Genomic DNA, 15,873 nt, shown 5'->3' on the forward strand with positions numbered 1-15,873 from the left:
TCAGCTTTGAAACGGAGATGAGCTCTGCCCTCTAGAGTCAGGAACAACTATCACGCATGTGCGAGGGGAACATTTGCCTTTACTTTAATATACCCCAAAATATTTCATTCTTCTGGGGCGGTAGGGGAGGGGCTTCCCACAGGATATTTCAAGGTCATTTGAGATCACAACATCCAATTGTTCGTATAAATAGTTGCTTAGTAAAACCAAGAGTAGCTCATAGCACTTTAAAATACTCATATATTGACCGTGGCATAAAATTTAAGAGTCCGTTTTTGTAGACTTCAAAGGGTTAAGAAAAAAGTCAAGATTTCACTCTTTTTTTCCTCACACTTTGTGGCCACTCCAGAGCTGAAGCGTGAAATGTGGTGCAGTGGTTAGGGTGCAGCACTGCAGGCCACTTCAGCCGACTGTTATCTGCAGTTCGGCGGTTCTAATCTCACCGGCTCAGGGTTGACTCAGCCTTCCATCCTTCCGAGGTGGGTGAAATGAGGACCCAGACTGTGGGGGTGATATGCTGACTCTGTAAACCACTTAGAGAGGGCTGAAAGCCCTATGAAGCGGTATATAAGTGTAACTGCTATTGCTATTGCTATTGCTATTGCTAAACGCAATGAGATGTAGCCTGCTCTCTTTTCATAATGTATAGTCTGTGGGTTAGGGGTCTCCAAACTTGGCATCTGCTGGCTGAGGAATTCTGGGAGTTGAAGTCCACAAGTCTTAATTTGGCCAAGGTTGGAGACCCCCCCCCCCCGCCAGCTGTAGGGGACAAGAAACTGAAATTGCTAGGAAGGGCATGCCTAATGACTAAAGAAGCAACGTGAAGGCTTATTGTGGTTTGCTGAGGAAACACACACACACACACACGTCTCATTGATTAAGAATTTCCAAAAAGATATTTTAAAAAAGCAGGGAATTGTCGCATGACAAGGAAAAGCACAACGGTACCAGCCGGTTATGATGGGTTCTGACTAAATAATATGCACCCCGTTTGATGCCATTCTCTAGCGGGGGAAAGGTGGGCTTCTGTTCCCACGGGTAGTTCTCGACCTATGACCAAAAGCTGCATTGCAGCGCAAGGGGATTGAGTTGCACCCAAGGTAAATACGGTAATGATAGTGCCGCCACTTCCTTGGTGTCTGGCATCAATAAGGGGGAAAAGGGCGGCATATAAATGAAATAAAATAAACTTTGGCTCCCTTTCTTAGCTGGGAATGTTCCCCTGCTTGCAACTTGGGCCGCCTTCTTCCAAGGGCAAATCTATCTACTGTCCACCTGTCAATGTCTTCTTCTAACCTAAACTTGGCCTTGATGATGTATCTTCTAGGTTTCCTCTACAGCCCGAGAAGCTCGAAACACAGCATTAAAGAGCGGCTTATGAAGCTCTTACGCTGTTCGTCTTCCAAATCGGCCTCTCCAGACACTCAAAGCAAGTTTTTTTTTTCCTTTTCCCATTGAAAAGCTTTTTGGTATTTAAATTGCATGTTTCCTGGGATGTATGTACCTGTCAGGCCTGGCTCAGTGCTTCACGGGCATCCTGCCACCAAAGGCTGGAAAAAGGTGTGGGAGGCGAGGATAGTTGGGCAATAAAGCTTTGTGTTCATGTGATTGTCCTGACCTCGGCTTCCTGAGGCAGTACTTAGTCCCCAAAACCCTCTTTTAATTTCAACAGCTGTGAATTATGTTCATTCACAGCCCGTAATGAGTCACAAATAGTTTGTGAAGAGTCCGACAGAAGTCTGCCACAGTCCTTCGGGATAAGGCTGATAAGCACTCACTTTTATCTCCCTTGAAACGCTGCCAAAGACCTAATTGGCCATTAGCAATAGCAATAGCAATAGCAGTAGACTTATATACCGCTTCATAGGCCTTTCAGGCCTCTCTAAGCGGTTTACAGAGAGTCAGCATATTGCCCCCAACAATCTGGGTCCTCATTTTACCCACCTCGGAAGGATGGAAGGCTGAGTCAACCCTGAGCCGGTGAGATTTGAACCGCTGAACTGCTGATCTAGCAGTAGCCTGCAGTGCTGCATTTAACCACTGCTCCACCTTGGCTCTAAGCTTGGCTCCTAGCTTTGCAAGGCTCCACGGAGCACAGAGTCAAAACAGAGCTTCAGAGTTTAAACCGAACAGCATGAATCAAGTTGCTTCCTGCAAAGTCTCATGTCCGTTTGCTCCTTCTTTATGTCTTATGGGAGGGGCCATTCATCTCCACACCTTACTCTTGAGGCACCCCTTTTGTCTTAACTATTCTTGCGTTCTGGCAGCTCTGCACATGTGCACACTGGGAACAGGCTCCCACTGTTCCTCTGCCTCACTGCTGTCTAGCTCCAGAGACTTCAGAGGCAGCACATAATTCCCAGATGACCCTGGCCCCCTCTCTGCCTCCAACGCAGAGCCCTCCTCCGAGCCTTCCCTAAACTCCAGGACTGGCCCATCTTCCTCCCCAACCTCCTCACTGTCCGACTCTGCTGCCAGCTCTGCAGACTGTCGGTGGACCACAACCATGATGAGAAATAAGGAGGAGTGAATAACAGATGATAAAGACCAGCCTGAACTAGGCTCCCTGAGAAAGAATGTAGATTACTCCCAAACACCTCAGTTTTCTCAAAACACTTCAGCGAGTTCCGATTGGCTGAAGATGGACTGGTCATGGGGGCAGGGAAGACTGGGATGAGGGGAAACTTTTCTGTATCCTTGGTGTGTGGGAAACCAAGAACTAGCCTGACTTTACTGCAGCCAGCATCTCTTAATAAGAGGACCTTTTGCTTCAAGCGAATGGAGTCGATAGTCTTTCTTTCCTAAGGGATCAGTTTGGGGCAGGTCTGACAGTATCATATTGGAAAATAATCCCCTGGGGTAACTGTATGTTTGGTAACCACCTATAGTAATCAGGGAAGTTTGAAAAATGGAGATATCCACTCATGTGGTCAACGCTTGGGACATTCTTGGCCATTACGGTTGTCTTTTTCCCTATTTTTGAACATAATTCTGTAGCCATGCAGTACAGCGTAACTCACTGTTAAAACTGAAGGACACAGCAAAAGGGATTATCCGCTGAAAATTAGCTTTTCCTTGTGCCAGGAATGGAGCCCCACTACATTTAACTATAGAACAGAAAGAGAACATTCAATGCCACCCATGAAACCAACACTGATGCAACTGTTAACATGATTCTGAGTTGACCATTCTGGGTTAAAGATTGTGGAAACATGTTGAAGTTCACTCCACAAAGTTGCTGGAAAGAGATTCTGTTGTGGGGCTGAAGAGCAATTTGGATTCAAATGTGAAGGGCTCTCTACGCCCCATGTTAAGGATGAGTCTTCGTGGCCATTTTCTTAGTCTTTGGAACGATCAAGGCATTGAAAACTGTGGATGTGTTAAGCACCAGATTGTCTAAACTGGGTCCAAAAATTGTCATTCTGCTTTGACAAAAGACACCTCTAACTGATCTAAAGCAATATGCATTTTTCTTAGTATTAGATTTCTCCTGATGCAGTTCTTTGAGAAAGTGGGGGAAGGAAGAAAATAGAACCAATGTTTTTTGGAATTGCGTGATGGAGAGGGAGGAGGAGAAAAAGGGAGAAGGAGAAAGGGGAAGAGGGAAGGCTGGGAGGGAGGGGAAGAAGTTAAACAGGGTAAAAAGAAGTAAAATATATTTTAAAAAGAAACAATTAATGGGAAGAACTTGGCACAGAAGTTTATCTTGCAAAAGTGAAAATTGCTGCCTCTTCACCGAAGTCTTGGGAGGTTTAAATAATGCCGTTGGGATTATCCAGTGGTCATTTTAATAGAGGGTGAATATTAGGCCCTACCAGTAACAATGTGTGAAAAGAAAAACGACACGTAGAATTAATCCCTCTTTTCCTATGTAGAATAAGCCTTCCATTTTGAGGGGCTTGTATTTTTCAGCAGTTAAATGGGAGCAAGCAGGATGAGACAACATTTGGCATAGATCAGGCACCCCAGAATTTTTATTTACCGTAACTTTAACTGCCTTTACATGCATTCCTTTATATATCTATCTCTATCTCTGTCTCTGTCTCTGTCTCTGTCTCTTTCTCTGTCTCTATCTCTATCTATCTCTATCTCTATCTCTATCTATATCTATATCTATATCTATCTCTATCTATCTCTATCTCTATCTCTATACACATTTTTTATCTACACATATGGTAATCTATACCCATATTCTTCTATACATATTACTCTTTCAATATACTTATTTCTATAAAATACACCTTATATCATTCTATGGTATGAAATTTTCTACCATTTCTAACACCACCAACAGAGCTGCATTGCTTCTATCTTCAGTAGGTTCAATCAACCAACCAATCAATCAATCAGAATAGGGACCTTGGAGGTCTTCTAGTCCAAGCTCTGCTCAAGCGGGAGACCCTAGACCATTCTGGACAGGTGGCTGTCCACTCTCTTCTTAAAAACCTCCAGTGATGGAGCAGCCAGAACTTCTGGAGGCAAGGAGTTCCACTGGTTAATTGTCGTCACTGTTCCATAAAATCCAAGATGCCTTCAAGTTGGACTGACGACATTATGATGTCTTTGTTTCCTCTTTTATTTTGCCATGTTTCTATTTGGCTTTATTTCTATTTTCCTTTATGTTTTATTCTGTTCTTTTGCATTTGATTTTATTCTTCTCTGGTTTTAAAATGTTAATATCTTAGGCTTTAGACAGTTTGACTTCCTTTGTCGCGTTTTCCCCTTTTTCCTTTGATGGTCATTTGCTGTAATTAAATTGATTTCATTCGTTTTGCAAAAAAAAAAGTGGACTAAATTACCTTGCTTTCTTTAATCTTATAATACCGGGAAGCAAAGTTTTAAAAACAACACTCAGCGTAGAGAGATTAGGAAGATAATACCTTAATATAGCACAGGAACAATATATCTTACAGACAGTTTTTCTTGGTTCGCAGAAGAATAAAATGTGCTCTGTATAGAATTAAATAAGGAACGGAATCCACAGTGATCAAATAATCTTTTAATGAAATGCAGTTGGAAGCCCTTTCATTTAAATTGTACTGTCAGGAACAAATTTTAAGCTATAAATTAGTGGCGCATAAGCTTCTCTCTCTCTCTCTCTCTCTGTCCCCCCAAATGCATACAGTTTGCATGACAGGTTTTAGCAAATGCTCACCGGCTGTTTATCATGGCTTGAAAATTGGAGTCTGTTAAATCTCTTGAATATTGAGCAGCCGTGCTTGCTTGCCACTTCTTTTCTTTAAAAAAAAAATTAAAAATGATTTAATTCTCACATGCAAATTAGAGATATTTAAATTGGGCCGATTCGAAAAAAGGCTTGATTTTGGAAAATTGGATTAGTTAGTATGCACTGTGCGGTATGAAATGATTAATATTTAGGAAGGGAATGTTAGGGCTGAGGGAAGCACATGTCCTTCGTCCTTCGAGAAGTGGGTACCAACCTCATTAAGGCAGCCTTGTCCTCCAGCACAGGGCTCTCCAATCTTGGCAACTTTTAAGACTTGTGGACTTCAGCTTCCGCTAGCTTAGGGATTATGGGAATTGAAGTCCACACATCTTAAAGTTGCCAAGATTGGAGACCCCCTGCTCCAGAACATGTAGTACCTGTGGGACTTATTATCATGTGCTGCCTTTCGTGGATGAACGTTGGGGCATCTAACCTACCAGATCTCTTTCCTTTTCCAGCTTGCGTGGTCATGGTGGGAGATCTATTTTTGGCCACGGCTGGATTCCTCCTTAAGTAACCTTTCCTTTTTCGCTTTGGTTTCTTAGACAGCGTCGAAGATGAAGTGGAAATGGCCACAGTGCGACATCGGCCGGAAGCTCTGGAACTCTTGGAAGCCCAGAGCAAATTCACCAAGAAGGAACTCCAGATTCTGTACCGGGGGTTCAAAAATGTAAGTGCCTCTTCTGGATTTTGCACCCAAAGTAGATCATTCCTAAGAATGGGGAAATTACAGAAAGTATTTGGGGGGGGGGGGACTGCATAATTACAAGACGATGCCTCTTTCCCAACAATAGTGTAGCGCATCCGGGAATGGGATAGGAAAGATTTGCTTCCTGGCCATGGTTGGTTAAGATCAGGGGTGAAATTCAGCAGATTCTGACAGGTTCCAGAGAACCGGTAGCAGATGTTTTGAGTAGTTTGGAGAACCGGCAAATCCCACCTCTGGCTAGCCCAGCCCCCACCTAGTCTCTGCCTCCCGAGTCCCAGCTGATCAGGAGGGGATGGAGATTTTGCAGCATCCTTCCCCTGCCACGCCCACCAAGCCCCGCCCACAGAACCGGGAGTAAAAAAAAGTTGAATTTCACCACTGTTTAAGATGATCCGATGTCGTGATCTTTGTGGGGACAAAGTGCTCCTTGGAATAAATACTATTGCTGAAACTGCAAGCGTTTTGTAGAATGTTTGTGGAAGGAAGGGTGGAAGAAACCCACACCAGTAGAAGAGGTACAGACCTGCGATCCAAGTGAATTAGACAAGTGATTAATAAAGACCTGATTCTCAGGAATGGGAAAGTTTAGAGAGGAATAGAATGGAATGAAATAGAAATAATAGAAAAAGAAATAATAAAAATAGAAACAGAACAGAATTCTTTATTGGCCAAGTGTGATCGGACACACAAGGAATTTGTCTCTGGTGCATAAGCTCTCAGTGTGCATACAAGCAATGAGTGATAAATCATGATCATAATCATCACAAAAATGCATTCAGCATAAATCATGATGCAACACTTAGGGATAGTCATAGGATACTAAATAAGCGATCAACGTAAATCATACTAGGATATTAAATAAAACAATATAAATTGTAAGATTCGAACAACAAAGTGAGGGAAACGCACCCCTTCAAAACCACTTGGGATTATTGCAATTCATACGCCACAGCACAATGCTTAGGATGGGAAGATGCAATGATCAGGTCCATCAGCCAATCAATTGCTGGAAGCAGCTGATCTATGATTATATTCAAATGAATCTCTTGGTAAAAGGCTTTGGAATTGTGAATGAATTGTGTGGATGAAGAATGAAATCAGAGGCAGGGTCTCAGGACAGTTTCACCAAGTGTCACCGAACAAAAGCCCATGGGAAATGCATTTTTTTTTAAAAAGGGGGGATTTTGAAGACCATGGAGATCACTGAAGGAAGGCTTAAATGTCTCTTCAAGACTTCATTTGTGAAGCTGCGGACTTCCTCTTCTCCAGAGAGTGAAACAGTCTCATGACCTGATGACCGAGAATCCCCATACACAGAACCATCTTCCCCTTGTGTTTCAGACAGAATAGAGAGAGAGTAAAGGTAGTGTCAGGTTTAATGATTACTTGTTCAGTTCAACGTTACAATGGTATCATGGTTTTGGTGATCAGAATTCAGCCATCTCAACACCCTCACAGTCATGTGATCTGGGTGCTGGGACCAGCTCACACGTAGGACAGTGGCGGTATCCCACAGTCAGGCGCTCCCACTTCCAACGTTTCCTGCTGACTTCCCACAAGCAAAGGCAATGGGGAAGCCTGCAGGAAAGCATTGCTATTGCTCGGGTAAGTCTCCCCCAAATGGTAACCACCTCCTCCAGCCTCACCACATCCCTGCTACACCAGGGGTGCTTTTGTGAAGTGATGCAGTTGTGAATTGTCTAGTTTAATGAAAAGAAGGACCAGGGGAGACATGAGAGCAGTCTTCCAATATCTCAGGGGTTGCCACAAAGAAGAGGGAGTCAAGCTATTCTCCAAGGCACCTGAAGGCAGGATGAGAAGCAATGGGTAGAAACTCATCAAGGAGAGAAGCAACTTAGAACTAAAGGGAAACTTCCTGACAGCGAGAACAATCAGCCAGGGGAACAGAAGTTGCCTCCAGAAGTTGTGAATGCTCCAACACTGGAGGTTTTCAAGAAGAGACTGGGCAACCACTTGTCTGAAATGAAATACAGGGTCTCCTGCTTGAGGGGGCTGGACTAGAAGACCTCCAAGGTCCCTTCCAGCTCTATTGATAGGTCTGTATGATAAGTAGTGATCAGTAGTAGCCTCACGAGATCTGAGCAATCAACAGGCCTGTACATTATCATTGGTAAGAGAGGTGTAAGAAGCATAAAATTGTTACACCAAATTATCTGCTGAATAAACAGCTACTGTAAGATTTCTTACAGCTGAACGACACCAAATCTGAGTAATTGGAGGAAATGTTTTGTGTTCAGTAAAAACAAACAAATAATTGTTTTTGTATTGTAATAAGATTTAGAGGGTCCTCAGCTTCTTCCAAGCTGAATTTGGCAATCATGATTTTCGTCTTCCTGGCTGTCGGATGAATCACCTGCAGGTGGAGATCACAGTGGGACAAATCCATTTTCTAGCTGCCTTCCCATCCTTCCCTCCTTGCGCACTGAACGGTTGATTGCCCTAGTCATTAACCTTTCAAACCAGCGTCTCTGTGGCAAGCCTTATTTAAGGAGCACTTCACAGTAAATTGCCCAAACTGTCAAACATGTGCTCCACATGGAGCCGGGTTTTTTCCCCCTTCCCCTCTTCTGCCCATTGATAAGTTTCTTGCAGTTAAAAAGGGAAGGGAGGGGAAATAAGGTTTTGTATCTCTCTAGATTTCTGCCCCCAAAACCATAGGTTGAATACCCAGGCGTCTTACGGAGACCTTGCTCAATGGGTGGCTTCAGTCAAACGCATGATGTGTCATGTGCCGGCAGGGGTGAAATCCTCCCAGTTCAGCCCAGTTCTGCTGTACCGCTAGGGATGATTGTTCCTGGTTCTGCACACCAGTAGTAAAAAAAAAAAAAGCTTCCAAGGATAGCATGGCTCAGCTGGAGAGGATTGGAGAAGACTCCTGCATTGAGTCCCTTGGACTGCAAGGCCATCCAACCGGTCAGTCCTAGAGGAGATCAACCCTGACTGCTCTTTAGAAGGCCAGATCCCGAAGAGGGAACTCAAAGACTTTGGCCACCTGATGAGAAGGAAGAAGGACTCCCTGGAGAAGAGCCTCATGCTGGGAACGATGGAGGGCAAAAGAAGAAGAAGGGGACGGCAGAGGTGGCTGGATGGAGTCACCGAAGCAGTTGGCTTGAGGTTAAATGGACTACAGAGGATGGTAGAGGACAGGAAGCCCTGGAGGAACATTGTCCATGGGGTCGCGATGGGTTGGAATTGACCTTGCAACTAACAACAACAATGTAAATATGAATTGATTTGGGTAAATAGCTCACCCCAAGTTAATTTTAATCAAAGTTGGAGTCTCATGAATTAGTCTGAAACGCTTGAGTGAACCGTCTCCAACGTTAGGGAACCGGGAAAGAGCCCCATGAAAAAATAGTCAGCAAGCAACCTTCGTAGTTTGATCTGTTCTTATAATTTGAAAAAGGGAAACATTCACTGCAGTTTGTGTTGCCATTTTCAGCTGCAGAACAGTACGGTTAGCAGAGTAATGAAGAGCGAATACATGCAGCATTGATGCATCCCAGTATCAGTACTTAATATTGGGTCCTCTGGATATTTATAATAACTCTGTATGTCATTCTCGTGCCTTTCAATTAGACGTAGCTTTGGAAAGCATCCTTTAGTGTTTTCAAGGGTCCCAAATAGCATCCGAAATTAAATCAGAGTCCAAGGCAAAGTATTGCTCAAAGCTCCAATTGATGAAGAGAGCCATGTTGGCACATCTGGGGAAACCCGAATCTGAAAGCTTCCCAGTTCTCCCCACCTAGTTCAAAGTTCAAGATCTTTCCCCTACACCCACAAGTCCATCTCATAGTCCAATCTTCCATGTTGGCAGCTTCCACCCATCTCGGTCAGGTGCAGAGGTGCAAAGACAACGGATGACCTTGGCTTTCTAGAAAGAATGTTGTTATGGCTACCTAGCATCTATCTCCTTACAATCCCCTCCTCCCATTTCCCCACCATAGAAAATGCATAGTAGAATAATGGAAAGTGTGGCAGGCCAAAGACCCAAAAGAAAAGATGGCTGCAGGCCTTGGCACTTTGTTCATTATTTTAGGCTGTCTTTAAATAATAAGATTTACGCAGCCCTTATTTATACCAACAAGCATCACTCAACAAGAGGTAGATATTCTTTAGCTTACTGATTTAAGTGGATGGATAGAAATACCGAATATATCTCAGCATTTTCAGTATATCTAAGCTAAGAAGTGTGGTGTTAATTTATGACTTGCTGGTAGCACAATACTCAGGAAAAGAGAGCAAGCCACACTTCTCTTAAAGATAATAGTGCATTTTTTTCCTGCTGTGCAATTATGGAACTGCAAGAAAGCTACAATGTACTGTGAACTTCGCACAAAGGATTGTCACAAGTACATTGGCACGTGGGATGTTTCTTCAATAAAAGTTCACAGCGAAAGCGGGAAAGTTGCCGCTGGAAGCAGTCGGAGTTTTGCCAACCTAGAACCGTGGCATGCGGGCTGGAAGTGGCATGAAGAACCATCTCTCTGGGCATGTTGCTCTTCCAAATTCTGGTGTGCCAGCCGGCTGGCCTTCACATGTGCGGGAGCCCCACAAGAGCAGCCGCCCACTGTGCATGCACGAGCCGCCAAGATGATCTTCCGGTTCCCACCTGGTCTTCCAGTTTCTCGCATGCATGTGCCCTTGAAGACCAGCCGGCCGATGTGCAGGCATGTGCTAGAGACCAGAAGATCACCTTCCCGGCATGTGCGTGCTCACTGGGCAGTTGCGTTCCCGGTGTGCTCCCGGTGCCGAAATGTTTCACCAACACTTACCTAGAAGAAGATGTCATGCTGATATCCTGCCAATGCAAGGATGGATGGAGGGCATCTCGCTCGCTTCCCTCCTCTCGAAAACTCTTGCAACCGCAAGTTTTGAGAGATCCCATCAAATATGCTTCAGTAATTATTTTTGGCTTATGGCCAGCGGTGCCTGCACTGATTAGTTCTTAAATTTGGCTGATGCATGAACGCAACAATCACAAGAGTTAATTCTGCTGAAAACAGCTAAAGTATTAAATTAATAGCTCTCTAACCGCCCCTCCAGATAATTACAGATAATTGAGGTGGATTTTTAAAAAAAAAATATTATGCAGCATAATGGAATCAAGGACACTAATTAAAGGAAATGGAGAGACAGCTGCCGATGAATGGCCAATCTCTTCCAAAGAACAAGATCATATAGAATGCCTATTTTGTACACATATTTTGGAGCTGAAATCCTAAAGAAAGTGACTTAATATTAATAGTCAAATAATACTTAACAGTGATTCTTTTGTGATTCTTCCCCGCTGAGATTAGTGTAATATTTCAATTAATACAATAATGAGCCTTCATTTTGCTCCACAAGCCTTTAAAAAAAAAAAAAGTTAAACTTCAGTGGAATGATTGTAGTTCAAACTGCATTTGAGTTGCCAAAATTTTGCCCTGTGCAAAATGAATGCCGTAATTAAAGTAATTGGGAAATCCATCAGTACGATTGTTCTTAATATGCTTGAGTGAATCTGAAAGAATCAGGTGGATGGGGAAAGGGGGCAGGAAAGGAAAATGAAGCATAATCTCTCCGCCTGGGTACCGAAGAGAAGAAAGGGGTATTTAACCAAATTTTGAGAGGCAGCAGGTGGCTAAAGGTAAAGATTCCCCTTGCACATATGTGCTAGTCGTTCCTGACTCTAGGGGGCGGTGCTCATCTCCGTTTCAAAGCCAAAGAGCCAGTGCTGTCCGAAGACGTCTCTGTGGTCATGTGGCCGGCATGACTCAATGCTGAAGACGCATGGAAGGCTGTTCCCTTCCCACCAAAGGTGGCTCCTATTTTTCTACTTGCATTTTTCACGTGCTTTTGAATTGCTAGGTTGGCAGAAGCTGGGACAAGTCACGGGAGCTCCCTCGGTTATGCAACGCTGGGGATTCGAACCGCCGAACTGCCGACCTTTCTGAGCGACAAGCTCAGCGCCTTAGCCCCTGAGCCATCCATTGACACCCATTGGTAGTTAAAGCAGGGGGTTAGTGATCGTTTAATGGATCACAATGGAAAAAGTTTTATTGCGCAAGAACCTTTTGGTTCTGGTAATACAACGTGGCATTTTTTTCCCTCTATCAAGTAGGTACAGTCCTCATTTAGCAACTGCCTTGTACAATGACCCTTTGCCCTTGCAACCATGATGAAAAAGCAGCTTTGCAAACAGCCGGCTATTATATAAAACCAAGATCGACCTGTTAGGAGCTAACAGGTTAAAAATTACAAAGATATTCAGAGCGTGCTGGTTTTGCGGTCAAAAACACAGATCTGACATCATCTGGTGTGGAGCCATGGAATTCGCCTGTCTTCCCCCCTTTTTCCTGTTAGCTTTCTATTTTTAAAGATGGTTTCCCAGACAAGCTTCAGACCAGGTCGTGACCCCACCGCAGAGGCTGGAACAAGCTTCAACAGCCATTAGCTGTGATGAAACGGTTGTGATCGTTGGTGTATTTATTTTGTCGTACTGGTTTTATAATCAGGCTAGTTGGCTTCTTCCCTCCTTTGTAGTCACCAAGCAAAGAGTGTAAAAATAGAAATTTCAGGCACAAAAGTCATGCTTAAAAACCCACTTTATTGGGGTTCTTTGACGCGTTATAACTGCTCTGAAAGCCATTCTTTTTCGTTTGAGAAAAGAGAAAACTCTGGCAAATCAAGTTATTATTGATACGTTTCCTTAGAGAGAGACTTGAGTTGCATCCTGTGATCTGCTGGCAGCCTGTGGAGCTGGGAGCAGATTCAGAGAGTGAGGAGGGTTGGGGAGGAACCTGGGCCAGTCCTGGAGTCTGGGGAAGGCTCGGAGGAGGGCTCTGTGTCGGAGGCTTGGGGCCGTCTGGTAGTTATGTGCTGCCTTCAGAGTCAGAGATCAGTGAGGCAGAGGAACAGCTGGAGCCTGTTCCCAGTGTGCGCATGCGCAGAGCTGCCAGATGAGAAGAACAGCTCAGGAATCAGGGTCGACTTGGGAGTGAAGCCACAGGTGGATGGTGAATGGCCCCTCCCATAGGACATAAAAGAGGAGCGAAATGGGAGGGGGCATTTGCAGGAAACAATTTGTTCGTTGATTTCAGGAGTGTGAAGATCTGTCCGTGAATCTCAGAGACTCTCTGCCCAGCCTTTCCTTGCACAGCATCTCATTTGGGAAATATTGACATGGCAGCTTTCCAAGATAGATAAGGTCTGTGGTCATAAATCCACCTTTGAAAGGCTGTTTGCCAGGCCTTGGCTGGAGCTGAAGGAGAGGAATTGACCTTCGTTTAATAAAAGGGGTTTTGTCGGGACCAGGATTCTGCCTCGTGCTTTTTGGGGGAGCCTCGGTCAGAACATTTGGTTTCCCTGCCATGGCTGCCCACTTCCCTTCCACTTTTTCCATTTTTCTTCTGCTCTAGAATGAAAAGTGAAGGAAGAGATCAGCTTTGTGAAATCAAAAGCTTAAAATACTCCTGTGAAGATGTTTCGCGTGACTCCAGTAGATGAGTCATTAAACATTTGTGCTGTTATAACTGTCCTATATGCTATATTATAGCCAATTTGGTCTGGTGGTTAAGGGACCGGGTTACGAAGTGGGAGACCGTGAGTTCTAGTCCTACCATTAGCACAAAAGCCAGCTGGGTGACTTTGGGATAATCGCCAGGTGACAGAAAGTTCTAGTCCTGCCTTAGCCATAAAAGCAAGCTGAGTGACCTTGATGCAATCACCAGGCAACAATGAGTTCTAGTCCCGTCTTAGCCATGAAAGTTAGTTGGGTGACTTTGGTCCACTCATCAGGAGACGGTGAGTTCTAGTCCCATCTTACCCATGAAAGCCAATTGGATGGCTCTGGGCCAGACCCTTTCTCTCCCTCTCCCTCTCCCCCTCTCTCCCCTCCTCTCCCTCTCCCTCTCTTTCTCTCTCCCCCTCTCTCCCCCTCTCTCTCACTCTCCCTCCTTTCCTCCCTCCCTCCCTCTCTCTCTCCTTCCCCCCCCCTCTCTCTCTGCCCAAACCACCTCACAGGGGTCTTGTTGTGGGGCAAACAGGAGGAGGAAAGTTGTGTTGAACATGTCCGTCGCCTTGAGTTATTTGTAAACAATTAAGGAAGGCAGGATGCAAATAAATAAAAGATATACTACGGTGCATGTTTCTTGGCATTCTCAGAAAGAGTTTGAAATTGGAATTCGTAATGGAGAGTCACACCTAGAGTATCTCTACCCTACATTCATGTACAGCCGTGTCTCTCAACATTAGCAAGTTTAAGTTGTGTGAACTCCTAGAATTGCCCAGCCAGCAAAGGTCCCCACTTAAAGATATTTGTGATGGTGGTGGTGGGGGGCATAGGAGATGACCGCAGGGATGGGGAGGTATCGGTGTGGGCTTAGAAAGTGTGAGTTTTGTTTCTGAAGTTGGTTGAGGGAACCTGTGTGTTTAAAGAGGCCTTCGCACTAAGTTGTCTTAAAAGCAGGAACTGTGTTTTCCTCTGTCCTGTAGGAGAAGAGAGAAGGGCAGGCCCAGGCATCCTAAAAGCTCAACTACCTTTTCCTAATGAAAAACTTTCTCAAGGTGTCTGTGTCTTTTTCATGCCCAAGAGGAATCAGTATAGTATTTTTTTTTCTTTTTAAAAATGTGGAAAAATTGTCATCCTGAAATGAAATAATTAATGTAAAAGGTGGCTACATTTGATTTAAGATATCTGCATTAAATCAATCATTTCTGTTACCCCCCCTTCCTCACATTTCCTGGAACACACAACGAAAGTTGGTTGGGGAATAAAACGTTGGCCCGACAGAATTCAAAACAATTTGCCCTAAAATTGATAAAGAGGAATGGGTGGACTTCAAGACACGGGGAAGAGAGAAAGGAATCTAGAAAAGAGAGCCAGAGAGAGATACAGAACCCAGACGAGACACTTTTAAATGGAAAAGGGAGGGAAGAGGGGAGGGATAGAAAAGAAAGTATTAATATATAAGTATATGTTTAAGAATGAAATATATAGAGAGGAAAAAAGGAGCTAGGACATGATAATGAAGAAAAGGGAATAGGAAAGGAGAAGTATAAAATTATAACCGGGTTTGCGGGAATACCATCCCCAAAATACACCAGTTCAGAGCTGAAAAGAGACAACCAGAACAACAGAAAAGGAAAGAAAAGGAAGAGAGCAGGAGAGGAGAGGAAAGGGGAGGAAGGCTGGAAAGGATAGAAAGAGGAGGAGAGAGGGTAGGAAGGGGAAGAGGCAGAGAGGAATAGGAGAGGGGATGGGGAAGAGGGAAAGGGAAAGGAGAGGAGGAAAGAAGAAAGTAATAGCAATAGCAATAGCAGTAGACTTATATACCGCTTCATATGGCTTTCAGCCCTCTCTAAGCGGTTTACAGAGAGTCAGCATATTGCCCCCAACAACAATCTGGGTCCTCATTTTACCCACCTCGGAAGGATGGAAGGCTGAGTCAACCCTGAGCCGGTGAGATTTGAACCGCTGACCTGCTGATCTAGCAGTAGCCTGCAGTGCTGCATTTAACCACTGCGCCACCTTGGCTCAAGTAGAGAAGGGAAGGAAGGAGAAAAGGAAAGGAAGAGAGGAGGAGAGGAAAGGGGAGGAAGGCTGGAAGGGATAGAAAGAGGAGGAGAGAGGGTAGGAAGGGGAAGAGGCAGAGAGGAGCAGGGGAGAAGCAAGGGAAGAAGGAAAGGGAAAGGAGAGGAGGAAAGAAGAAAGTAGAGAAGGGAGGGAGGGAGAAAAGGAAAGGAAGAGAGGAGAAGAGGAGAGGAAAGGGGAGGAAGGCTAGAAAGGATAGAAAGAGGAGGAGAGAGGGCAGGAGGAAGAAGAGGCAGAGAGGAGCAGGGGAGAAGCAAGGGAAGAAGGAAAGGGAAAGGAGAGGAGGAAAGAAGAGAAGTAGAGAAGGGAGGGAGGGAGAAAAGGAAAGGAAAGGAGGATGGA

General features: G+C 44.5%; 1 protein-coding gene across 6 annotated transcripts in view; it reads left to right on the plus strand.

The window, feature by feature from the left end:
• KCNIP4 (potassium voltage-gated channel interacting protein 4) overlaps window positions 1-15,873 on the plus strand; it is a 231,698-nt gene that overhangs the window by 189,685 nt on the left and 26,140 nt on the right. For all 6 annotated transcript variants that reach the window (XM_087724906.1, XM_087724905.1, XM_087724903.1 and 3 more), the window contains one exon: window positions 5,773-5,897. In XM_087724906.1, the coding sequence (XP_087581032.1) occupies window positions 5,796-5,897 (102 nt within the window). In that variant the 5' untranslated portion in view covers window positions 5,773-5,795. The remainder of the gene's footprint in view (window positions 1-5,772; window positions 5,898-15,873) is intronic.

The sequence above is a fragment of the Thamnophis sirtalis genome, unplaced genomic scaffold (genome assembly GCF_051295495.1).
Source record: "Thamnophis sirtalis isolate CommonGarterSnake01/CBP01778 unplaced genomic scaffold, rThaSir2_p1.2 scaffold_10, whole genome shotgun sequence".
Taxonomy (NCBI): domain Eukaryota; kingdom Metazoa; phylum Chordata; class Lepidosauria; order Squamata; family Natricidae; genus Thamnophis; species Thamnophis sirtalis.